Source organism: Xyrauchen texanus, chromosome 1, assembly GCF_025860055.1.
Source record: "Xyrauchen texanus isolate HMW12.3.18 chromosome 1, RBS_HiC_50CHRs, whole genome shotgun sequence".
Taxonomy (NCBI): domain Eukaryota; kingdom Metazoa; phylum Chordata; class Actinopteri; order Cypriniformes; family Catostomidae; genus Xyrauchen; species Xyrauchen texanus.
The window spans coordinates 36,672,685-36,699,774 of record NC_068276.1 but is presented as its reverse complement, the minus strand read 5'-3'; the positions used below and the strand labels follow the sequence as shown (position 1 = coordinate 36,699,774).

The following is a 27,090-nucleotide window of genomic DNA, read 5'->3' as shown; positions in this document are numbered from 1 at the left end:
TTTTTTTTCCGGCCATAAACACAAAGAATGATAGTAGTTGTCGCATTATTTTGTCAGTGTTGTGGCGTTAGTCTTAAGTTCTATGTAATATTGATTTGGTCTGATGATTGATTTGTTCTAAAATTAATGTCAGTTGAGAAAAATCTGCTGTTCTGATTAATGTGCAGAACCCATCCAGTGTGATTGACAGGCAGAGAGTATATATCTGGCAAGCAGGATACTACACCATTGTACATCTTCTTGGAGAAGATCTTACTGTGCTTTGGGATAGAAAAACTACCATCCATATACAAGCTGGACCTCGCTGGCAGGTAAAACACAGACACACACACACACACACACACACACACACACACACACACACACACACACACACACACACACACACACACACACACACACACATGTTGTGTTTCCATGTTTTATGGGGACTTTCCATAGACATAATGGTTTTTATACTGTACAAACTTTATATTCTATCCCCTAAACCTAACCCTACCCCTAAACCTAACCCTCACAGAAAACATTCTGCATTTTTACATTTTCAAAAAACATAATTTAGTATGATTTATAAGCTGTTTTCCTCATGGGGACCGACAAAATGTCCCCACAAGGTCAAACATTTCGGGTTTTACTATCCTTATGGGGACATTTGGTCCCCACAAAGTGATAAATACACGCTCACACATACACACACACACACACACACACACACACACACACACACACACACACACACACACACACACACACACGTTGTGTTTCCATGTTTTATGGGGACTTTCCATAGACATAATGGTTTTTATACTGTACAAACTTTATATTCTATCCCCTACACCTAACCCTACCCCTAAACCTAACCCTCACAGAAAACTTTCTGCATTTTTACATTTTCAAAAAACATAATTTAGTATGATTTATAAGCTGTTTTCCTCATGGGGACTGACAAAATGTCCCCACAAGTTCAAAAATGTTGGGTTTTACTATCCTTATGGGGACATTTGGTCCCCACAAAGTGATAAATACATGCTCACACACACACACACACACACACACACACACACACACACACACACACACACAAACACACACAAATGTGTTGAATGTGTGATACTATGCAGGTTCCACTCAATCTTGAGTATACAGCAAGAGTAAACTTTTATGTTGGCAAATCAATAACATTTATTTTTCAGAAATTTGGTAATGCATCATTTAATGTATTATTTGTCCAATTTCAGGGCAAGCTTTCTGGTCTTTGTGGTAATTTTGATCAGAAGACTGCAAATGAGATGAGAACACCAGAGAACATTGACTCATCAACACCGCAGGAGTTTGGCAACAGCTGGACAGCAGCAGAGGTATGACACAGATAAACACACATACGACACACAGACACAAATTCTCCATTCTCTTTGATAGTAGATGCCCAAACATACATGTTTTTGCAACATTGAATAAACTTAAATTGAATGAAGCAGATCAATGTATCTGGAATGTGTCAGTAGCATCAAATAAACAGTATAACTGTATTTGTTTGTGTGTGAATGTCTCTCCAGTGTGTGAACAGTCCTGATATAAGGCACCCCTGCATTTTGAATCCTCTCCGTGAGTCCTTTGCAAAAAGACAGTGTGGGATTCTGCTCAGTGAAGTGTTTCAGATCTGCCACCCAGTGGTAAGTTTATGACCTCTGTCCAGTTTCCAGCTGACTTTAAAGAAGTCAGTTTTGTGTTGGTTTTGCGCTGGCTATCTTGGACTTATAGGCTACTGACACATACTGTAGTTGCAAAAGTAATTTTTGGATACGGATGCCTTTGTAGAAATGCGCAATTCACAGTCTGTCACGATTAATATAAACTGTGAGCAAACATTTTCAATAATAAGGGGGCTGCCGAGTCATTTGATCTCAACATGCCATGAGGCAGCACATCTCCATGTAAAAAAAACAAAATAAAAAACAGGCTTTTTTTATCAGGCTTGTTTCTGAGTGCACCTTTAATTGTCACATTCACTTTGTATTTATGTGTGTGGAAATGTACATGTGAGTGAGAGAGATTATCTGTGTTTAAAGGTGTTTGATGCTCTTTAGGTAGATGTCACATGGTTCTATATGAACTGCCTGGTGGACACATGTGGCTGCAACCGTGGAGGAGACTGTGAGTGTTTCTGCACAAGCGTTTCAGCATATGCTCACCGTTGCTGCCAAAAGGGCATGACCATTGACTGGCGCTCTCCTTCTGTCTGCCGTGAGTGACAGCCTCTCTGCCCAGCTATTTGACTTATTATATGAGTTATTACTGAGATAAAACAGACTAACTGAGTACAGCAAACATTATGTTTAAAGACTATCTATAGTGTATTCAGAAAGGAGTAATCTATCTTGCAAGTTTTTTACATGGTTGAATTTTATGCTATAATGAGAAATGTTGCCTTCCTCCCGTTACAGCTTATGACTGTGAATACTACAACAAAGGTACATTTGCATATCTGCCTTATTTGAAGATCACATCTGTAAATAACATCATAAAGATCTATACATTTAAGACATGTTGGCATATGTACTTTACTGTATATATCTGTATATATATTACTGTATATATTAAGAATATTTGATTATATTTTATATAATTAACATTATTTGACAATTGTGTATGTTTAAGGGAATTTACTTAAGCTTGTGTATATTTTCTGCCCAGCTTTAGGGAAGGGTCCTATCAAACTGTTGACCTACAGAGAGAGAGGCACACTGTTGGCAGCCAATTTGTCAAGTGGACTGGTGTACCCAAACAGGGAAATATTCAGTTCTGATGAGGTTTTGACACTGTTCATGATGACACCAGGCCTCACCAAAGCCAGACTACATGGTTAGTCAAACATTCAGACAAAAGCACATACTCAACAATCTCAATTTTCAGTAATAATATCTAAACATTTTAAAAATGTACATGGAAACCAAAATTGTTTAAGATGTTAAGATTTGATTTCAGAGTATAAATCTTGAATTAAAGTAAAATAAATATTTTTCTTACGTCATTGGCAAATAGAGCTGTTCAGTTTGTAGTCCAAAAACCTGGAAGAGAATGAGCATATTTTGATCCATGGGTTCCTTCAGGATTTTCCTATGGGTTTTGGATTTATGAGTAAAATAAAGTCTATGTTAAACATTACTTGACCATGGTTTAGTTATACAACTTGCTATGTTTTGTCATACAACAAACTGTAAATTACACACCTACAGTCCATACTTAAGACCTGCTATGGTTTTCCATTTTCATTAGGCATATTCACTCAAATGTGTGGTAGTTGTAGTCCTTGTAGATTTTTGTTTTTGCATATTAAACTTTTTGAATGATGTATACTGTATAGGAGGATTTTCTCAATGTGTTTAATGCTGTTGATACTGCAGATTCATCACTGATATCATTTGAGGCAGCAGACAGACCCAACTTCTTTTTAAGAGCAGAGCGCAATGGCCAGCTGAGACTGCAGAAGTATCAAGAGATAGAGGCTTTCTGGGATGCAGCTACATTTGTGCAGCACAGGGACACATGGGTCTCAGGCTTTGATTCACTAGAATCACTGGCACGGCCTGGATTCTTTGTGCATTTCATGCAGTCCAGAATCCAGCTTTTGAAATACAGTCACTCAGACCGGTACCGCCAAGCTACACTGTTCAGACTTACAGGTCAGCATGTCACAATATAAAGGCAAATTCACTGTATTCAAATAAATATTATGCATTGAGCATCATGACTTATGTTCTTCCCATATTTTTAATACAGGTGCTATACCAGACTATCCAATTGGTCCTCGGTGTCAGTGGGTGTATGAGTCTTGTGTGAGTCCATGTTTTAGGACATGCAGTGACCCATCAGGTCTGAGTTGTATCAGCATCATAAAGTAAGAACACACATACATGCATACATGCCACTGCTTGGTTGGATATATGGCTAAGAGATGTGTGGCTTGAATGCTCTTTTCTGTAGGGTGGAAGGGTGCCTGCCGCAGTGTCCGGGTCACATGGTTCTAGATGAGGTCACTCATAGATGTGTCTATCTGGAGGACTGTAAGCTACTGCTATTTGTGTTACTACCCATGCTAAAGCTTGTGTAAAATACAGTTCATTGTCAATGGCATTTGTACCTTTCTAAGGTTAATGTCACATTTAATACTTGGTCTTTGGTTGCTTTTGTTTGATCTTCCCTTAAAAAAATGTAAAAGTTTACCTTTCAGTCAATACGATTACATATGCCGTTATAATTGAGCAAGAGTGGAATAGTCAAGCAACAGTTATTATCTGTCTGTCCAAGTATATATGACATAGTATATAATCAAATATTTTAAAGAAGAACATTAGCTGAGGAAGTTCTGATAATACACATCACGATACACGTTGTATGAAGCCAAGCTACAATGAAATTAAGTCTTTTAGTCTGTTTTAGGACAAAACTGACTAGTACGATTTCAGCTGGACTAAAGCATTTACATGACATTTTAAAAAGACAAATTATTGTTTAAGTCTGACTGATATTGAACTTTTAAAGTGTTCACATAGTGAACATAGTGAATGATAGATTAAATACTAGCTCAACCAGTTGCTTGATTTTTGACCATGTATCAATGGAGATATGAATATTTATATACAGTACATTTACTTTAGTTTTACTACAGTTTTACTTTTTATTCCCATCTCTAGAAAAATGTTTTGTAACTCCAAGCTCCAGTTTAGCTATATAGCATAAAATAACATGTTTCAATGAGCTGTTTTGTGCAGTGTCTAACAAAGGAATTGTGTTTGTATGTAGGCATTATGCCTGCAGTTGTTCCTCCATTCACACCACCCATTTCTACTGTAATATCTGCACACTCCTCTGAAATTTCTACCTTGAGCGGCCCAGCAGGTTCTATATCAGCCACTACCAATGCTAGCACCCCAGAATCTACACCTACTACTCCCATGTCAAGCACAGCAAAGCAAACATCTTCCGCTGTCAGACCTGAGGTTGTGGATACCATTACCACATTAACAACCTCCTCTTCCTCCACAAGCCTGCTGGCTTCCACACAGAGAACCACTAGAGAGCCAAGTAGTACCCACAGTCCCACTTCCCCCACCACTGTGCACTCTAGCACTGTCTCTGTCTCATCTTTTCTTCCATTAACCTCTACAATAAGCAGGCCATCAGAATCTTCAACATTACTCATCAGTACCACAACTGTACCCTTACTGCTTACTTCAAGCCCTGTTCTGTCATCGACCTCAAGCAAGGAGCTGACTAGAGAAAGCACTCAACCTGTCCTTCCAGTTTTGACCAGCATGAGCCCCACAGAAGTCACATCCCCAACTGACAAAGTGCCATCTCCCCTCACTTCTAGTACAGAGACTCTCAGAGTCTCAGAGGCCTTAACACTAATGGAAAAGACCACAACACCCACTGTGACTTCTACTGGTGGCACACAGTCTGCTTCAGAATTTATCAGTAGAACAAAACTCACTTCACCATCAACCACATCACCTATATTAGAATCTAGTACCTTTGTCACCACAACAAATCTTACCTTGTCAACTTCTATACACACTCTGAAGACAACCCCTGAGAGTACCTCTGAAACCCAGAAACCTTTGAAGTTGGAAACTATTTACACTTCACCTACAGAATCATTGTCCACCCACATCCCTGTTGAATCAAAAAGTTATCTTGTTCCATCACTGCCTTCAACTCAAACCAGACCTTTGGCTTTTTCAACCTCAACAACCTCAACAACCTCAAAGCAACCTGAAACTGCAAAAACAACAGTGTCTGTCTCAACAACTGTCCCAGCAACCAGCATCATCACAGTGTCATCCCCTGAATATGTGCCAACAGAAACCACAGATAAAACAGCATATCAGCCAACATATTCTCTGTATACCTATCCTGCTACTCCAACAACCGAAAGGACATTACAGACTGATTGGAGAGTAACCCAAACCATGTCAACTCAATCTGTGCCACCAGAAACATCCCAAACAAGTGTGAGGACAACAGAAATCCCACTTACCACCTACACCACCATCCCATCCACCTCAATGACTGCAGAGGCAACATCAACACTGTTTACATCCCATGTGTCGATCACTGACAAAACAACCTCTACAGCTATGTCCATGTCAACAACACTAGGCCCTACAGAGTCTCACTGGGGTTCGGTTTCCACCACGACTCACCTCACAGACAAAGTAAGCACTTCCCCACTTCATCCACCTTATTCTATGACCAGAACAACTACACTTAATGAGATCTCCCCATCATCACCATCCACATGGACAACGGCAACCTCAATAGATAAATCCCCAACAAAAATCACAGAAACAACTGTCACTTCTGAGGCATCTTTGCTAATTTCTACCACAACTGATAAGAAGGTTGTTTCTACCACTCGAACATCCACAATCACACCCTTAATTGTATATCCTGTCACAGAGACAACTCAAGTTTCTCCCGACAAGGAAACAACTGTGCTGTCAACTGCTGCAATGACACAGACATCAACAGAGCAGAGTGAGACCTTCAGCACCCTGCCTTCCAGAATTACACCAAAAATCATAACCCGTGACACACCAGTTCTGACCTCTCCGGCGTTTGTGACTACCACACGACAAGAAACTCCAAGAGTTGTAGCCACGACCAGCATTTCACCAGTGGCCAGGATTGAATCTACATTAACAACACAACTTACTACCTTTTCCACAGATAAAGTGACCACTGTTTCCACAGATACAAATACTACCAGTATATCTGTTGCTACTACAAGCACACAGACATTGCACAGTCCCGTAACCACCACTGAAATCACCTATGGATCTACAGAGCACACCAGTGAATCTGGTCCAACCACAATACTCCCATCATCATCAACTGGAACAGCTACATCTGCTCCAGTATCCAGTTTTGCATCAGTTGTTACCCAGACTACTATTTCCACATGGTTACCTGCTTCTCCCACTGTCACTGAGAGTATTTCTGTCACCTCTGCTGAACACCCTCTGGTGGATGAACATATCTCAGTCACAGCTAAGTCACCTGCTCCAGACACTGGCCTAACAACACTTGCTTCGTCTCTGATGACCAGGCCTTCATACACTATTGAAACAGAGCACTGGATGACAAGGCAGACACCTCCAGTTCCCAAAACAACATCTCTCACACCCAGCAGAGTGTGCACTGTAAGTCAATCAAGAAATTATTTAATATAATTTGATTTTCATGTAAAATTTCAAATCACTTTCTAAATTTTGGATCAAGAAAGCCTGCAATGACATTATGGCCCCGATTTACTAAAGGTTTGCATGTATAAAAGCATGTGCAACTTGATAGCACACAAAAAAAAGGTCAGAGCTGATCTACCAACATAAAGATTGTGTCTTTCAGATGCGCAAAATAGCACGTCTTGGCAATTTATTTTGTTTTTAACTGCCAAAATATTGTGACATTTTTTAAGTGGCTTTCCAGTACTCGAAGCAGGCAGATATGCATATGTAGGCCAAACAGATTTTGCCTTGATCCCATGGAGCGCAAGTACTTTACCAGGCAGCTTCCTGTGTCTCTCTCGTGTGAAGCTAACTTTGCCATGGTCAAGATAACAGTGGTTTGAAATTCAGATAGTATAGTATATCAGTGGTGCGATGACATAACATGTACATAATATTATCTTTTCTTTGTGAATTATGAACATTTCAAGTCAAGATTGACATTTGCACTCTCATCAACTACATGACTACAGACTAACATGCTGCCAAACATCTCTTTTTACAAGTTTAAATGATGACAGAATTATAATTTTGGGGTAAGATATTAGTTTAAATTACTTGTGTGTGCATGTCTGTGTATGTGTGTGTGCATGTGTCTGTAGTCTCCATATTCAGAGGTAGTGGATGAATGCACTAAGCTTATTTGTGTGAGTGGCCAGTTGCTGGTCTTCAATAAATCTCAGAGCTGCCCTTATGATCCTACGCCCCCAAACTGTGGTCTTCTTGGCTTTGCCGTGCTGGTCAATGGTGACAAGTGTTGTCCACGATGGGATTGCCCATGTGAGGAACACACACATTACTATAATCATTCCCATTCTGGCATTTGTTGCTCATATTGAGCTGTTAAATGTGTCTTCAATGCATTTGTTATTTTATTTTGTTATGTAGGTCGTTGTTCAGTTTTTCCAGATCTCAATGTGATCACGTTTGATGGGAACAGTGTTGCAATATATAAAGCTGCTTTATATGTGGTGACTCAACTTCCCAATGAGACTGTAAGCATCCTGGTACAGGAGTGTTCTGGACCAGACGACCCAGTAAGATATGCAGTAAAAAAAACTATGCACAACTCTGTCCTTTGCCTTATCTCAAAGATAGTTATTAATTGTACTGTAAGTATAACTCATATAATTCTGAATGTTTTTCAGCCTTTCTGGAACTTTACCAATTTGTGTCTGGCAGCTTTAAACATCACTCACAAATCCAACGAAGTTCTCATCAACCGCCTGCAGAGACGTGTGAGTGTGCATATGTCTTGGCCATTCTTGGAATGTACTTGTATTTTTGTGATAGAGATGCATTATATTAAGGTTGAAAATATGTTATCATTTACTCTCTACTTGTTGTTTCAAACCTGTATGTCTTTCTTTCTTTTAAAGAACACAAAAAGTGATGCAAGAATTTGAAAAATCTAATAAAATTATAGAATTTTAATTTATGGGTGAACGATACTATTAATGCTGTAAAAATGCTAATTTTGCCAGTCTGACAAATTGAGAGATGTTAATATGTACTGTATGATGTGCTGCCTTTCCAGCTCTATGTGAACTCCAGGTATGCAAAGCCACGGTTTAAGAAGTTTGGTTTTGAGATTCTAGACACAGGAAACATGTATCTGATCCAAAGTCCAGCTGGTCTGAAGATCCAGTGGTTCCACACTACAGGCATGATGGTGATTGAGATGGACAGTTATAACAACAGACTTACCACCATGGGCTTGTGTGGTACGAAGCCATTAACTACAGAGTATATTCGCTTAAATTATCACGGTATCTTTTAAGTGTCATCTTCCTCTTTCATGTTCCTCACTCTCGATCTCTCTCAATCTATCTTTTTCAACCGGTGCAGGTAGTTGTGATGGTAATCCATTGAATGATCTGACTCTGTCTAATGGTACAGTTGTGACTGAACAAGAGGATCCAGCCGTATTCATCGATAGCTGGCAGATTCCCAACACAACAAGCTACATCAGCCACAGCAGAAAGAGGGAGGTCAACTGCACCACAAGTGACTGCTCCCAGTGCATGAGCATGTTGAACAACCATACCTTCAAAATCTGCCATCCTTATGTACAGCACACACATGCATGTCATCTACCAATACCCGCAAACACACACTTGATTATATACAATTCCTGACCAGTCTGTGCATTTCAGGTCCCTCCATCAACATTCTGTGATATGTGGGTGAGAGATGTGGAGTATGTGAATAATCCTTGTGTTGCTCTGGCTGCTTATGCTGCATCCTGCCACAAATTCAACATCTGCATGGAATGGAGGAGCGCTAATTTCTGCCGTATGAAGTTACCAAGACATACACACTCAAAAACACTTTTCTCAGAAAATCAAAGGTTGATACATTGCTGTTTTCAACCTGTGGATTTAATACTGATTTAAAAGAATTGTTTACCTAGAAATAAAAGTTCTATGATAGTTTACTCACTCTCAAGATGTTCCAAACCTGTTTGACTTTCTATCTTCTGAGTTTAGGGATGTCCCATTTTAAGTTTTACTGTTAGTCACATTCTGCTCAGCTGCCATTGTATTGAAATCAGTGAAGACATCCTTCAAAATTCCTCCTATTGTGTTCCGCAGAAGAAAGAAAGTCATATGTGTATGGAATATACGTAGGAGAGTAAAAAATGTATTTTAATTTGTGGGTGAACTTTTCCTTTTATTTAGTGTTACGTAATTAAAACTTTTTGTTTCCACAGCTTTATATGGTGTGGTTAAAATGCCATTACTTGATTTGCAGTTCTGTTATTGTATGATATCACTGTAGTTTGATTGGGGTAATGTATATTATACATTAATGATAATATGTTTTCTCTGTTTCTGTAGCATTTATGTGCCCAGAAAATCTGCGGTACCAGGCATGTCTGCCAACCTGCACTGCCCACTCCTGCCCAAACCAAGAGTTTGAGTTTGTCCCAGACCAATGCACGGGCCTTACGGAGGGCTGTGTGTGTCCAGAGGGAACTCTCCTACACCGGCCATATTCTGCTCTCTGCATTACACCCAGCAAGTGTGGTATGCCCGTCCCTCTCCTTCCTTCCCTCTCTCTGCCCTTCATCTCACATCTCCCTTTAGAACACGTAGATGCTAAATAATTTGTTTTTGTTTTTTTTGTTTGCAGCATGCACTGATAGTTTTGGAACTCCACGGGCACTGGGCGAGGTGTGGAAAGCCTCTCTGAATGGCTGCTGCATGTATAAGTGTGAGAACGACAGCATTGTGCCTGTGGAGTATAACTGCAGTAACATCCCTCAGCCAGTGTGCACCCGTACAGGAGAGATCAGCGTCAGCCTTACAGATGACAGCAGCTGCTGCCCTCACAAAGCCTGTGGTCTGTTAATATCTTGTTTCACAACTCAAACATATCTACATTGTGCAGTACACGCCAATGTACAATATATTACTCTATCCTATACAGCTACACATAATGAATGCTATGATGTGCATTGTTTCATTAACATTAAGGCTAGATGATATTGATATATTGAATACAACAAAAAATTGTGATGAGTTTGCTGGTGATATAAAATGAAGCAAAATTGTGAATATATATATATACAGTGAGGAAAATAAGTATTTGAACACCCTGCTATTTTGCAAGTTCTCCCACTTAGAAATCATGGAGGGGTCTGAAATTGTCATCGTAGGTGCATGTCCACTGTGAGAGACATAATCTAAAAAAAAAAATCCAGAAATCACAATGTATGATTTTTTAACTATTTATTTGTATGATACAGCTGCAAATAAGTATTTGAACACCTGAGAAAATCAATGTTAATATTTGGTACAGTAGCCTTTGTTTGCAATTACAGAGGTCAAACGTTTCCTGTAGTTTTTCACCAGGTTTGCACACACTGCAGGAGGGATTTTGGCCCACTCCTCCACACAGATCTTCTCTAGATCAGTCAGGTTTCTGGGCTGTCCCTGAGAAACACAGAGTTTGAGCTCCCTCCAAAGATTCTCTATTGGGTTTAGGTCTGGAGACTGGCTAGGCCACGCCAGAACCTTGATATGCTTCTTACAGAGCCACTCCTTGGTTATCCTGGCAGTGTGCTTTGGGTCATTGGCATGTTGGAAGACCCAGCATCGACCCATCTTCAATGCTCTAACTGAGGGAAGGAGGTTGTTCCCCAAAATCTCGCAATACATGGCCCGGTCATCCTCTCCTTAATACAGTGCAGTCGCCCTGTCCCATGTGCAGAAAAACACCCCCAAAGCATGACGCTACCACCCCCATGCTTCACAGTAGGAATGGTGTTCTTGGGATGGTACTCATCATTCTTCTTCCTCCAAACACGGTTAGTGGAATTATGACCAAAAAGTTATATTTTGGTCTCATCTGACCACATGACTTTCTCCCATGACTTCTCTGGATCATCCAAATGGTCATTGGCAAACTTAAGACGGGCCTTGACATGTGCTGGTTTAAGCAGGGGAACCTTCCGTGCCATGCATGACTTCAAACCATGACGTCTTAGTGTATTACCAACAGTAACCTTGGAAACGGGTCAGGTCATTGACCAGCTCCTCCCGTGTAGTTCTGGGCTGATTTCTCACCTTTCTTAGGATCACTGAGACCCCACGAGGTGAGATCTTGCATGGAGCCCCAGTCCGAGGGAGATTGACAGTCATGTTTAGCTTCTTCCATTTTCTAATGATTGCTCCAACAGTGGACCTTTTTTCACCAAGCTGCTTGGCAATTTCCCCGTAGCCCTTTCCAGCCTTGTGGAGGTGTACAATTTTGTCTCTAGTGTCTTTGGACAGCTCTTTGGTCTTGGCCATGTTAGTAGTTGGATTCTTTCTGATTGTATGGGGTGGACAGGTGTCTTTATGCAGCTAACGACCTCAAACAGGTGCATCTAATTTAGGATAATAAATGGAGTGGAGGTGGACATTTTAAAGGCAGACTAACAGGTCTTTGAGGGTCAGAATTCTAGCTGATAGACAGGTGTTCAAATACTTATTTGCAGCTGTATCATACAAATAAATAGTTAAAAAATCATATATTGTGATTTCTGGATTTCTTTTTTTTTTTGATTATGTCTCTCACAGTGGACATGCACCTACGATGACAATTTCAGACCCCTCCATGATTTCCAAGTGGGAGAACTTGCAAAATAGCAAGGTGTTCAAATACTTATTTTCCTCTCTGTATATATATATATATATTCACAATTTTGCTTCATTTTATATTTATCTCGCAGCAGAAATCGAGATTCGTCAGACTAGCCAATGTTTTTTCAACGCTCCAATCTTGGTGAGCCTGTGCCCACTGCAGTCTCAGTTTCCTGTTCTTAGACAGTAGTGGTACCCGGAGGGGTCTTCTGCTGCTGTAGCCCATCCGCCTCAATGTTCGACGTGTTGAATGTTCAGAAATACTTTTCTTTATAGCACTGTTGTAATGCATGTTTATTTGGGTTAATGCCACCCTCCTGTCAGCTTGGACCAGTCTGGCCATTCTCCTCTGACCTCCGTTTTCACCCACAGAACTGCCACTCTCTGGATGTTTTCTGTTTTTCGCACTATTCTCTTTACACTCTAGAGACTGTTGCGTGTGAAACTCCCAGGATATCAGCAATTACAGAAATACTCAAACCAGCCCATCTGGCACCAACAATCAAGCCACAGTCTAAATCAGTGAGATCACACTTTTCCCCATTCTGATGGTTGATGTTAACATTAACTGCATGATTTTATACATTACTCTGCTGCCACGCGATTGGCTACTTAGATAATCCGAATAATTAGATAATCTGAATAAGTAGATGAACAGGTGTACCTAATAATGTAGTCGATGAGTGTATTATATACACCGATCAGCCACAACATTAAAACCATCTGTTATCATCTAATATTTTGTAGGTCTCCCACGTGCCACCAAAACAGTGCCAAACTGCATCTCAGAATAGCATTCTGAACTGATATTTTATTCACCACAATTGTACAGAGCGCTTATCTGAGTTACCGTAGACTTTGTCAGTTTGAACCAGTATGGCCGTTCTATAGATAGATTATTACATCAACCATCAGAATGGGACCTTGTCATGATTGTTGGTGCCAGACGGGCTGGTTTGAGTATTTCTCTAACTGCTGATCTCCTTGGATTTTCACGCACAACAGTCTCTAGAATTACACGTGAATAGTGCTAAAAACAAAAAACATTCAGTGAGTGGCAGTTCTGTGGATAGAAACATCTTGTTGATGAGAGAGGTCAACAGAGAACGGCCAGACTGGTTTGAACCGGCAAACTCTACGATAACCACTCTGTACAATTGTGGTGAGAAGAATATCATCTCAGAATGTTATTCTGAAATGCGGATTGGTGCTGTTTTGGCAGTACGAGGGGGACCTACATAATATTAGGCAGGTGGTTTTAATGTTGTGGCTGATCGGTGTGTATATATATATATATATATATATATTAGCTGTATCGCCCACCCCTAATTATAATAATTTTAGACCTGTGTTTTATCTCTGCTGTTATGTTTTGTGACAGTTTGTAATCAGAGTATGTGTGAGATGGCTCCTGCAGACTGTAAATATGGGGAGAAGCTGGTGTCGTATTATAGGCAGGACTCCTGCTGTCCAGAAAACATATGTGGTGAGTTTGGATGTTTGCACTCCAGTTTGTGTATTTGGGTTTGTGTACTTTTTGTTTCAATGTGACTATGCATGAGATTGTGCTTATGTGTGCATGTTCGTTCAATGACACTGTGCTCTCTATAGAGTGTGATCCTGATCAGTGTGTCTTGGACATCCCTGGTTGTCGAGAGGATCAGATATTAATCGTCACTCGTGCTGAAGGCAGCTGCTGTTTGGCCCACATCTGCAGTGAGTAATTAATATCTATAAATATTTAATCAATAGATTTAGGCTGTGGCACCTAAAGTAAGCTATACCTAAATCTGAACTCCTGCTTACATCTGCAGAGAGGCTCCAGTGTTCTAAACATCTTCAATTTGTCTTTTTTCCATTTAAAACAAATTCACACACAAATTATTTGATATCAGCCTTAACTTACCTCTGTCCTGCCTTTACTGTATTAATCATGTAATGTACTGCACATTTTAACCTGACTTACAGTTGATTGTTACGTTCATTTTGTGTGTCCGTTATTGTGTTTTAGTTTGTGACAAATGTTCGGAGGGAGCTCCTGTGTGTCAAGATGGAGAACTTCTGATCGTGGACACAAACAGCACAGAACACTGCTGCCCAGTTTATCACTGCTGTAAGTACACACAAACACATGTATAAACATCCATAAACATTTATAAACATTATTCTCAGTGGTAAATGCATCCATGGAGCTAATGATGAGCCATTTACTGTTGGAGAAGTTTATGAAGCATTATTCTGTACTATACATCCACAGGAGAACAAGCAGCTTACACCTCATATACTGCTTTATAAATTAATGATCATATAAATATTGACAAATTTAAAGGTCTACAAATTAATCACCAAAAGGTTGCCTTGAAAAGGCAACATAAACTGAACTAAATTGTGAAGTCTTACAGTAACCGTGTGTGTATGCATGCAGTGTGTGAGACCTCTCGATGTTTAGAGGTCACATGTCCAGTTGGCATGGCTTTAGTTTCCTCAAGGATTCCAGAACAGTGTTGTCCAGCAAAGACATGTGGTAAGCTGCTCTAAAATATTATCTAAGTTGACAAGTTTTTTTTTTGTCATGAGTATCAGTCTAAGAATATATCTATGTTTTGTATGCAATTTGTGTGTGTCTGTGAATGTGTGCTAATGAAACAGAATGTAGATCTGTTTTGAGTGTGCATGTGTGTGATCTTGAAAATGACTAAAGCTCTTCTCTATCTCAGAATGTGCATGTGAGAAAATAATTCGACCTAAATGTTCTTTGGTGAGTCTTCAGCACTCTATCATTTCATTCAGATTTTAATATATATCCTAATCATGATTTATTTACTTTTGTTTTCCATTTACATTTGTGTCTGATCAGGCTCTTGTTAGATTGGTTGGGTCATATGTGATATGAGGTGTTTGTGTTGTAGGGGGAGAGTATGCAGTTAGACAGGTCATTTCTGTCTGATCCAGAAAACCAGTGTAGCTGCAAACAATTCATGTGTGGTGAGAATACACCTCTGTCTGAAATACTCAGGGGCCGTTCAAACAGAATGGAACAGAATAAAACTGAAACCCTTAAAAAGCAGCGAGATGCATCGCAATGATCAAATATGTCCATTAGCCACATGTTTACATAGAAAAACAGTTTCAAAACAGAGCAGATGGATGCAAGAAAAAACACATTCTGTGAGAACAGCTCCTAACCATTTGAAATAATTTTGTTCCACATTCAGTGAAATTGCCCAAATTGGAATTTCTCTTAATATACCGTACCTCAGAGTGTCTTTATCTAATGCATTTATGTATCTCATTGCATGTGTGTGTGTGTGTGTGTGTGTGTTTGTAGTGAGAGAGGCAGTGTGTGTGGATGGACAAAGGGGAGTGATGCGGCCGGGACAGACGTTGGTCGAGCACCGTGAACAGGGTGTGTGTTACACTACACAATGCACACACACTCTGGACTCTGCCACAGGTTTCTATGTCCTCAAAGCAACCAGCACTAACTGCACTGCACGTTGTCAGCCTGTGAGTATTTAAGGTACACAAAGACACACATACACACAAGCCAAACACAAACATGCCTACTAACTGTGTGTTACCTGTTGAACAGAACCAAATTTACATCCCTCCTAAAGACCACAGCAGCTGCTGTGGGGTGTGTAAGAACATCTCCTGCCTGCAGCAGAGTGACAATGGATCTGTAACTATGTACAAGGTGATATTCAGCAAATCATTTTGATCTCCATTCAATTGTGGTCTGTTTTGCTTTCTATTGTTTGATGCCAGGCCAAAAATATTTGAATATAATCAAGCCTCTAGAGGAGTAAAAACTGAGAAATTATACTTCAGATAAATATGGTTACTGTGTCAAACAATAACTCAGTGAAAAGTATCTAGCCAAAAGCTTACTTGAGTAAAATAAAAGTTTCAGTATTTGATTATGAAAAAGTGAAAGTTTTTCATTAAACTGTTTGAATTGACTGCTGAAATCAAGGGACAGAGGAGGTTTTCTCATTAACTATTTTCTCAATTTAATTTTATGCACAAACTTTAAAAAGCAACCTGCTTAATCACAGTCTCAATGTTTTGACTATGAAAGGCAATATTGTCACACTTCCACGTTTCTCGATTCCAAGGATGGCCCTCACAGTGTAAACTTACTTCCGGTATCAACAACAGCTATTGAAACGTGAGCAAGACTGTTGAAATCAAAGTCTTCACACAAATTAAATGGGGTGTATATATTTGATCTGACTTTTTGTGACTCTTCAGAGCTCTAATTAACATTCTGACAACTTTAAGGAAGGCATAATGTGACTGAATCCAGCATATTCACTGAGATATTCAAGCTGCTATTGGTCTTACACTTCACCGGTAATAAATAACTATAGCATTAAAATAAATAAGATAATACTTTCTCATCGTTATACTCCGTATCTGTTTGAGTTGGCTCTGCATTATTGCAAGTAAAACAGCATGTGTGCAGAGAAAATCATTGGCAGCCAGCTCTGCTCTCTCACACATCTGTGCAGCTCCAGAATGAGAAGCAGGGCCGGAAAAATCACGTCTGATCGCTTGCACCATGGATACTTTTATAAACATAGACATTTCTGTCATCTCTCTGTCTGGTATTTAATTTCATTCACATGCTCTTGACATCATCATAAAACTGAGTATGGAAAAGTTCATGTTTGTCATTAATTTAACTCTGTGCTAAACCTTAGCTTCATTGTCTTTTACATAGCACACAGTTAAAATTTTTAAATAATATCTTATTTTTCCCATAGTAATTTTATTATCCCTATAAATAAAAGATTGGAACCACGGCTGTGAAATGTTTAGAAAAATATCCCTTTCGTGAGACAAGGCTGTTTATTCATGAGACAATTTTTACTTCAGCAGAACATCATTTTATAGTTGTTTGACATTTAAATATAATTCTACTAACAAAGTTTGAATATGTAATGCAGTAATTTACAGCCCTACAAGCCACGTTGTTATATGTATTGTTCTATTATGAGGAAATATTTTTTTTCCTGCTATTTACTTTTAATGTCAAATGTTACTCTGCGGTTTTATTGTTTTGTGGTTAGAAAGAAATCTATGACATATTGTCTGAATTGTTGAAATAACTTGACAGTCAAGTCTGTGAGTCTGTCTCGAGGATGGTTCATGGTCTGCCACATGGTCTAAAGTGTATTACTGTGCATTTATTGTCTGTTCTGCTGTGAATGTGACAATCTTCTCTGTTTGCTCGTCTGCAGCCAGGGCGCAGCTGGGTGTCTGACTGCATGCACTATGACTGCACAGACACTCTGTCAGGACCTGTGCTTGTCTCTCACCCCTACAGCTGCCCCCACTTCAATGAGACAGAATGTATGAAGGTGAATTCTCTCTCTTAATAAACATAAACCTAAGTATAGCATCATGGTAAAGGTATATGCAAACACATACAAACACATGAAAATGATGTGGAGATTTAGTCTGTTATATAGTGTCCATTAGAGGATTTAATTTATACACAGATCAAGGTGTTTCCATTCTATTTCTGAGACATAACTGGTCCTGAGTCAGGAACAAAGTAAACAATCCAACTAATACTTTAAATTTATTCTGCCATTAAGATTTTGTTTAAAGTTTGTAAAAAGCTAAAGACACAGTACAATCATAATGTGCCTAAAATTAAAACAGCAATTCATTAAACTAATTTAAATAAACTGCCCCATTTATTGACCCCTTCTACATGTTTAAAAGTCTTCATCTTGTCTTAGATTGGCGGCACTGTTGTTAGTTACATGGATGGATGCTGCAAGACATGTGAGTACAGAGGATTATTTTCTTTGTTCATCTCCATCAGTAACACTACCATTCACAAATGAAAGCTCAACTTCACATCTGTTTCTTCAAGAGTAATTTCCCCTCAGCATATGTATACAGCATGAAAACAATGGCTGCATGTCACTTAAGTACAAGAAATCTAGAGAATATTAGAGAATTCACTGGAACAAAACATAAAAGAAAAGCATAGCAACATAGCAAAATATTAGTATGCTATATCAGGGTAAGTGTAACATTGTGTAACAATCTCTCCAGGCTCTGAAAACTCCATGTTCCCCTTCCCTGTTAGCCCTTTGAAACCCACAGTTAGCACAAACTGTGAACAAGGTACCTGGTACTAACATCAGACCCTGAGGCTCACCATCACCATTGTTGATTTCCAACAATGTACTCCCCCTATTCAAACAAAACAGGACTCTCAACAGAGTTGTAGATCACTGCTTACTGGAATAAATATACTTTATTTTTAAGTTACTTGTCCCTAAAGAAAGTCTTTGAAAATTTTCTCATTGACATAGCGAAATCTTTCCCCATTTTGCTTTGTCGGGCAGTGCATTGTTGATTGCCAACAATGTACTGTTGGTAGTGGCCAAGTAGTGAGTTTCTGTAGATCTGCATGATTCAGAATACCTAGGCTGTAGCCTCTAATCACACAGTAGGTCTAGTTTGTGGTTATGGGGTGTTTGGTAATGTTTTGGGTTATTTGGCATTATTAGCAATACTAAGTGTTTCCCCTATTTGTGTTCTTCTTCAAAGTCTGCCTCTTATGCCACATTACCCAAACTATTACAGCTTCTACTGACTACTGATTTATATTTGTATTGGTAAAAAAAAAATATATATATATATATATATATATATATATATATATATATATATATATTGGGGCTTATTTGGGGCTTTTTATTCTTTTCTTCTTATTTTGCTTTCAGTGTGGTGAAACAACATCAATCTTGAAAATAAGTAAAAATCATATGCATCACTTTTTTTTCAGTAGATGAGTAGTTTATAGAAATTATTTTTCAGCTAAGTGGGGAAAGAATGGTTATTTCTCTGATTCAGTATTAGTTAAAATATAATAAATACATATTAAAATCTTATGAATTAATCTTAAAGGAATTTTTTATAAAAGATAACCCATCAGTAAAATTTGTAGTACAGTCTATTTACCATTTAGTATCACACAAAAAAAATAATAATTGTGGACTGGAAAATAAATAGATGTAGCCTCATCATCCTGCTGAAAGTGGTTGTTAAACCTGATTAAAATAATAGATTACTTTATATACTCCAAATATTTATTAATTACCCTTATTGAATTTTAGAAAGTTTAATTCAGATCAAAGGAATGTTCTTGGTTCAATACAAGTTAAGGTCAATCGACAGCATTTGTGGCATAATGTTGAGTACCAACAAAAATATATTTTGACTTTGAAGCAAAAATCTGTGTTACAGTGAGGCACTTACAATGGAAGTGAATGGGGGCCAATTTGTGAACGGGTTTGAGGAATGAGGAAGCGGGAGACGTTGAATCCAATTCTTCACACAATAACATGTTTGCTTGACTGTGTAATGGTAAAGCTTCATATATAAACACTCAAACGCTATATTTAGTGGGACTGGCAGCTGCCAACACACTTGAACCTTCAGCTGGGCTCTCTCTTTCTTGCTCTGAGGTCTGGCCCCTTTTATTTTGCCCATCTGTCACTGTGAACAAAGAAACAGCAATTAACAGCAATTCATCTCAGTTATAAACCCTTACCACTTCCTATCTCCCCCAAATGAATGCTCGACTATGCCCTCGCCTCCACAGTGAACATTAAAATGCACACTTTTTAGTAAAGCCTAAGACATAAACAATGTGTGTAAACATGATTTTAGTGTGAAAAAATGGCTTACTAACCTTTTCTGTGTAAAGTTGTTGCCAATATTACAACTTTGTTACCATGACAATGTGATGTCAACAAACCCTAAAACACTAAAATGACTCTAAAAATGACCATTTAAACACCTTTACAGCTCAAATAATAAAAAAAAAATTAACAGAAGAATGAATGAAAGTGTTTTTATAGTGTATAAACCCTCCAAAAATTGGCCAAATTAACTTTCATTTTCCCCATTCACTTCCATTGTAAGTGCCTTGATTTTAGATTTTTTAAAGAAAAGGAGGGACGTGTCGAAATACATTTGTGTGATAACCAACATATGTAAACATAAACCACAAATGCTGTCAATTGAGCTGAACATGTTTGAACCCATAACATTCTTTTAAGTCAGTTTCATTGAGCCAACATAATTAAGTTGGATTAGGTCAAAACAATGTACTATAGTAGATTTAAATTAACTTCATTAGGTTCGTCAAACTAAAATCTTTAAATACGTTTTCTTATATTGGACCAACTTAATTTATTTTATTAATCATTAGGATATGCCAGGTGAGCAAGTGAAGGACAGTAAAACTGTTGCACTGTCAAGTTAGTAACAACTGCTTATAGAGCTAAGCAGCACTTGAACCATGTTTTACTTAAAAGTGAAAGTCCATCCCCCACCTAAGCACAAGTGCCATTCTTCACCACAATGCTAACCCCCAAAACTCCAGCATAACAGACACTATTTTAAAATATCAATATAACAGAACATTAAGCATTAAAAACATTTACCTATTCTCATCTTGCTCAAAATGCATAAAATAACAGAACAGAGACAGAACACAGTGAAATCAAGTTGTGACAAAATGTTCCATAATTGTATTCCCTTGGTTCATTTGAATTAAGTAAATTGAACAAGCAGCAAAATGTGTATACCATGTATTTTCTTTTGAGTGTATACCGGGGCAAAGCCATCATTCATGTAATTTGAAGTGACTTCCCAGCAATATGCTTGTGCAGTGTGCTGTTGCCAATGAAGTTTCTTCACCTATTAAATGGTAAGCAATTCATTAAAATGTTTAAACATTTTAAGCATTAGCAGCAGTTAACCCCTTAATAGGTTTTTGGCAACATTGATTCTGAGTATCAGATGTCTGCTAAAAATCATATTACTGTAATAAAACCAAGCAATTAAATGGTAATCTACCAGAGGGAGGAGGTTCTTCTTTGCTTGAAATGCTAATCCTACAACCCCAATTACAAAAAAGGGACAGTATGAAAAATACTAATAAAAAAAAATATATTCACCCTTTGCTATTTTTAAAGCACTACAAATAATCATTATATGATGTTTTACCTTGTGAATTTCATTGTTGTTTTTTTAATGTACAGTAATTTAAAATCAGATGATTGCAATACACTCTAAAAAAGATTGGACCGGGGCAATTTAAGACTAATAACAATTTGGCGAGTTAAAATAACATTGTGGAACAGGAGATATTAAACAGGTGAGGCATTCGTGTCGTAGTTTATAAGGAGCTTCCAAAAACAGCCTAGTCCTTCAAGAGCAAGGGTCATTTGAGGCTTTTCAATTTGCCTACAGATGCTTCAGTAATCTAGTATCTAGTATGGTATCTAGAATGGGAGCGTTCCGCAGGGGGAAAAGACCCCAGGAGACCACACCCTGCCCCAAAGGAGGAGTAAACATGTGGTAAATATGTCACATGGGCTCTAGGCCGCACATGGAAGGGCCGTGGTGGAAGGTCCTGCCTTTCTTAGGGGAGGAGCTCTACAAACACAGAGACCGGGGCAGAGAGAGCTCTGCCCAAGGGAGACGCGGGTCTAGCGAAGGCAGACCGTGCTGCGGAAAATACATCACAGGAGGTTACCGGGGTTACACCAGAACAGGGCACATTAGCACACGTACTGGGTCTGACTACGAATTCCTCTGCTTTGTGAGCCAGAGGGCTAGGAGGAAGGACATCTAGGGTTCACGGCTGGTGAGCTTGCATGCAAGAAAAGAGCGTACAACTTCACGTCCTGGAGGGGAAAGGTACTAAATGCTATCGGTACACCTGGCCAGCTGCCCTGCATTACGAAACTAACCTGTTCGTACCTGAAAGAACACGGGACAAAACCGGCTCAACCCGGAGATTGTAGAATCTCACAAAGGTATTGGGTGTTGCCTAGCCTGCTGCTCTGCAGATGTCTGCTAGAGAGGTGCCATTGCCTGTGCCCATGAGGATGCCAGACTCCTTGTAGAGTTTGCTTGAACCCGCAAGTGGGCGGGCACAGCCTGGGTCTGGTAGGCCAATGCGATGGGGTCTATGATCCAGTGGACAAGCCTCTGTTTGGAGACAGTGTTCCCTTTCCACTGTCCACCAAAGCAGACAAATAGACGTTCAGAGCGTCTAATGCTCTGCGTGCGATCCAAGTGTAATGAAGTGTAAAGATGCACAAAGCATTCACTGGACACAGCAACAATAAGGCTGGGTCTGGCTCCTCTGGGGGCAGCACTTGCAGGCTCACCACCTGATCCCTAAAGGGGGTCATGGGAACCTTGGCACATAGCACGGTCGGGGTCTCAGGTCACTTGAGAGTCTTCCGGACCGAACTCCAGGCACGTTTTGCTGACAGAGAACACTTGCAGGTCCCCATACTTCTTAATGAAAGTGAGCGCGGTCAGGTGGATGGTCTTTAATGAGACTGACTCTAGGGGCTTGAATGGGGCTCTCTGAAGGCCCAGCAGGACCACAGAGAGGTCCAATGTGGGAAAGAGGCACGGCCTAAGAGGGTTCAACCTTATGGCACCTCTCAGGAACCTGATGATCAAGTCGTGCTTGCCAAGGGACCTACCTTGAACTGCATTGTGATGCGCTGCTATAGCAGCTATGTACACCTTCAGGGTGGAGGGGGACAGCCGTCCCTCCAGCTTCTCTTGTAGGAAGGAAAGCACTGACCCGACTGTGCATCTCTGGGGGTCTTCGCTATGGGAAGAACACCATGTAACAAACATACGCCACTTCAGGGAATACAGCTCCTTGTGGAAGGAGTCCTGGCCTGAGTGATTGTGTTAACCACTGCGGGCTGTAGACCACTTAGATCTAATGTGTCCTGTCCAGGGACCAGACATGGAGGTTCCAGAGGTCTGGGCGTGCATGCCAGATGGTGCCCTGTCCCAGCTGTTTGCCAGCATGTCTGTGCTGAGGGGGGCTCCCATCAGAGCATACCGGGAGGCAAACAGGTCTACCTTTGCCCTGTTGAATCGACTCTAAATCAGCTGAACCACCTGGGGGTGGAGTCTCCACTCTCCCCTGAGCATCACCTGCCACGACAGTGTGTCTGTAGTGGCATTGAGGTTGGCGGGGATTTGAGTGGCCTGAGCTGTACTGCCTGCAACTCGAGGCAGTCGATGTGCCAAAGCAGGCGTGGACCTGTCCAGGACCTGTCCCAACCGTCGCACGTGAACCATCAGAAAGGTCTGTGTCGAGGAAAAATCGAGACATATATACACGTCCTTCAAGTCTACTGCCATAAACCAATCTTGATGCCAGATGCATGTCAAAATGAGTTTCTGCAACAGAATTTTGAACTGGATTCTGTGCAAGGCCCGGTACAGAACTCACAGGTCCAGGATTGGTGTTCTACGATCGCTTTATCCACCTGGGGTATCGCGGCATAACCCTCAGCCGCTCCGTGACCACAACATTGCCATGGTCATGTACTCTCAGTGAGAACATGAACCATCCATGAACGCTTCCTGAACGTGATCATGACCCAGTGAGGTAGCGATCTTGACCATCAGAGGCGGAGAGGTAACAACTGCACCCAGGAACTACACAGACGGAAAGGCATCTTTAAAAGATGCGTCTTTAAAAATACGTTCAACGTCAATGTGTTTGCTCTAATAGGGGAAATATACTCTTTAGAGGAGAAATACACACTTTTTGCACTGTCGAAGCGCCCAGTGGCGTACACTGATCGTGCTGAAGGAGAGAAAGTCACTGGAATGCACCGTATATCCAGCAGCAAACACTTCTTAAAGAGGTGAATGAAACATCAGTGAACCCCACACAACCGCTCGGCTCCAAAGAAAAAATCTGAAAGAACTCTGCATTCCAGCTCCCTTTTATACCCGTATGTCCGGGGGAGTGGCATGCAAATTCCAATCGCCAATTCTCATTGGCCTTTTCTCGAAAGATATGAGGTGTTTTGGGGCTCTCAAGAGCGACCCATAGTGTCACTACATCAACACAATTTCAACCACTTTTCCACATTTCAAATATATTTTTTCAAAAACACAGCTGTCATGTTCTCTGGGCCTGTTACGATTCAGACGAAGGCAGACGAGGAGTGGGGATCTAAGAGCAGCTTCTTTAATGAATGAAACAATACGGGGAACAAACAAAACATCCACGTGGGGAAAAAACTAAACATAAACACGAGAAACATCCACGGAGAGCAGGAGAACACAAATCAAAACTAACATATGAGCACAAATCAAAACTAACATATACCTTAACATATACCAACATCTACATCCAACAACGATCGACACAGGAATGGAGAAACAGCAGGGTTTAAATACACAGACATGGTGATGACAAAACGACAATCAGGTGAGCACAATAACACAGTGATGAGGGCCGGGAATCATGGGAAGTGTAATGCATGACAATTGACAAGTGAATCACGGGGCAGACAACAGTGGATCGTGACAGGGCCAAAGAGGAAAAGGACCATCCAAGCTCAGTGTCAGGTCCAAAACCCAGTGGTCAGGGTCAGTGCCCATGGCATGGGTAACTTGCACACCATAAATGCAGACAGATATGTAAAAATTTTGGAGCAGCATTTACTGACATCCAGCACCTTCTTTTCCTGGGATATCCCGGCAGTTTCAGCAGGACAACTTCAAACCACATACTGGCCGAATAAGTAGAGAGTGCGGGTGCTAGATTGGCCTGCCTGCAGTCCAGACCATCTGCAATTGAGAATGTGTGATGCATTATGAAGTGCACAATACAGCAACAGACATCCTGTACATTTGTGCAGATGAAGACCTGAATAATGGATGAATGGGGGAAAATTCCACTTTTTAAACTTAACAAACTTGTGTTTTCAGTGCCTAAATGCTTTATAAGTTTTATTAGGAGAAATGGTAATGTTTCACAGTGGTAAACACTGGACTGTCCCAACGTTTTTGGAGTGTGTTTCAATCATCTGATTTGAAATTACTGTACATTTAAAAAAGAAAAAATCTAATGAAATGAAATTCACAAGGTAAAACATAATATGATGTTTAGTTGTAGTGCTTTCAATATAGCAAAGGGTGAATATAATTTACAAATAACTCCTTTTTGTTTTTATTAGCATTTTTCATACTGCCCCAACTTTTTTGGAATTGGGGTTGTAACTTAGGACGAGCAGAAGTTATTTATTGCATGAAATAGAACTGTTACACAGCATGAAAAAGATAATTCATTGACTTCTTGCATTGCAGGTAAAGAGGATGGAAAGTCTTGTCAGAAAGTGACAGTGAGGATGACAATTAGAAAGAATGATTGCCGTAGCAACCGACCGGTAAGTTCACTTAAGAATATGCCTATTATCATATGGATTTAATTCCCCTTGAGCTTTATGTGTGGCTCACACCATGTCTGCCATGTTCACAGGTCAATATAGTGTCATGTGATGGAAAGTGTCCATCTGCAAGTATTTACAACTACAATATCAACACATATGCACGTTTCTGTAAGTGCTGCAGAGAGTTGGGGCTGCAGCGCCGTTCAGTCCAACTCTACTGTAGTGGAAACTCCACATGGGTCAGCTACACCATACAGGAACCAACGGACTGTTCCTGTCAGTGGTCTTAAATCCACTGAAAGTGTAAACTATAAAAGAAAGTGTTACCTATAATTCAACTTGAAAGTTAATTTCACAAGCACCATAAGGTCTTAAGTGTTGCAAAGTTTTTTGTTTGTTTTTTTGTTTGTTTGTATGTTTTTCAAATGTCTTTAATAGTATGTCAGAACATTTTATAAATTGGGTGGCAGCATGTTTGAAATGTAAGTAATGTGGAAGCACATGCTCAGCTGTGTTTATTAGAGGATACATGAATCCAACAGCAGTAATAACTACTTCAAAACTGCAGCTGTGCTCCTGTTATGTATATATGAAATTCTACTTTGGAGAAGACTTACTAGTTGTATTTACAGTAGATACTTTTCTACAGGTAATATTACTTAATGATCTGAATATGAAGTGATTTGACATGTTTTGTAATAATCACATGTTCATTGAGTAATTGACTATATGCTATATTTTGAGCACTTTATTTATTTATTACCACATAAGAACAATTTCTTCATTCAAGATACAAGATTTTAAATGCATACAGTAAGGATAAATTATGCATGGTTTTGATCTATGAAGCACTTCAATTGATGCAAAATAAACAGTTATTTTCATGATATGGTCTAAATTATTTAGATTTTAGAAACTTAATTTGCTCTATACATTATGGCACATTTTAAAAACTGGTTTAGGTTCTTTTGTGAGCTACTGGATTTAGTACTGACATACCAAATATGTGAAGTTCCTGTTTTTGTATCCACAGTATTGCAAAAGGGCATCATAATGAATGCCTCTGTATTTCATAGACACAATAAAATATTTTTGGGAGTGGAGCTTTCATTAGGTTCTTGGTTTAAAATACGTATTGTCTGTTGAAGAATTGCAGAAAACATAATATGCTTAGTTTTAATATTTTTATTTGTGTACCATGCTATAGGCATATTTCCATTTTCAATAAAACATCTTTAGAAAACAGTTAGGCTGTTCTTAACTTCTGTCGAGTTTATCGATTTATATTTTACAATTTCCAAATTATATTGTTTTTCACATCATAATGGCTATAATTTGTGAATATTTAATATATTTAATTGATCAAAATTGATTTTATTAGATATGAGTCTTGAAGGCTCG

At 39.5% G+C, this 27,090-nt stretch overlaps 1 protein-coding gene across 1 annotated transcript in view; it reads left to right on the top strand.

The window, feature by feature from the left end:
* LOC127645358 (otogelin-like) overlaps window positions 1-26,839 on the top strand; it is a 64,509-nt gene extending 37,670 nt beyond the window's left edge. Inside the window, 30 exon segments of the mRNA XM_052128949.1 lie at window positions 168-311; window positions 1,239-1,358; window positions 1,557-1,673; window positions 2,088-2,244; window positions 2,445-2,471; window positions 2,695-2,862; window positions 3,405-3,683; window positions 3,781-3,898; window positions 3,985-4,064; window positions 4,804-7,205; window positions 7,892-8,069; window positions 8,178-8,326; window positions 8,438-8,527; window positions 8,827-9,013; window positions 9,138-9,358; window positions 9,446-9,584; window positions 10,130-10,318; window positions 10,425-10,634; window positions 13,800-13,904; window positions 14,030-14,134; window positions 14,430-14,531; window positions 14,844-14,942; window positions 15,136-15,176; window positions 15,328-15,403; window positions 15,747-15,925; window positions 16,011-16,115; window positions 17,665-17,784; window positions 18,172-18,217; window positions 25,607-25,686; window positions 25,779-26,839. Of these exon segments, the coding sequence (XP_051984909.1) occupies window positions 168-311; window positions 1,239-1,358; window positions 1,557-1,673; window positions 2,088-2,244; window positions 2,445-2,471; window positions 2,695-2,862; window positions 3,405-3,683; window positions 3,781-3,898; window positions 3,985-4,064; window positions 4,804-7,205; window positions 7,892-8,069; window positions 8,178-8,326; window positions 8,438-8,527; window positions 8,827-9,013; window positions 9,138-9,358; window positions 9,446-9,584; window positions 10,130-10,318; window positions 10,425-10,634; window positions 13,800-13,904; window positions 14,030-14,134; window positions 14,430-14,531; window positions 14,844-14,942; window positions 15,136-15,176; window positions 15,328-15,403; window positions 15,747-15,925; window positions 16,011-16,115; window positions 17,665-17,784; window positions 18,172-18,217; window positions 25,607-25,686; window positions 25,779-25,979 (6,234 nt within the window). The 3' untranslated portion in view covers window positions 25,980-26,839.
* Window positions 26,840-27,090: the final 251 nt, after the last annotated feature.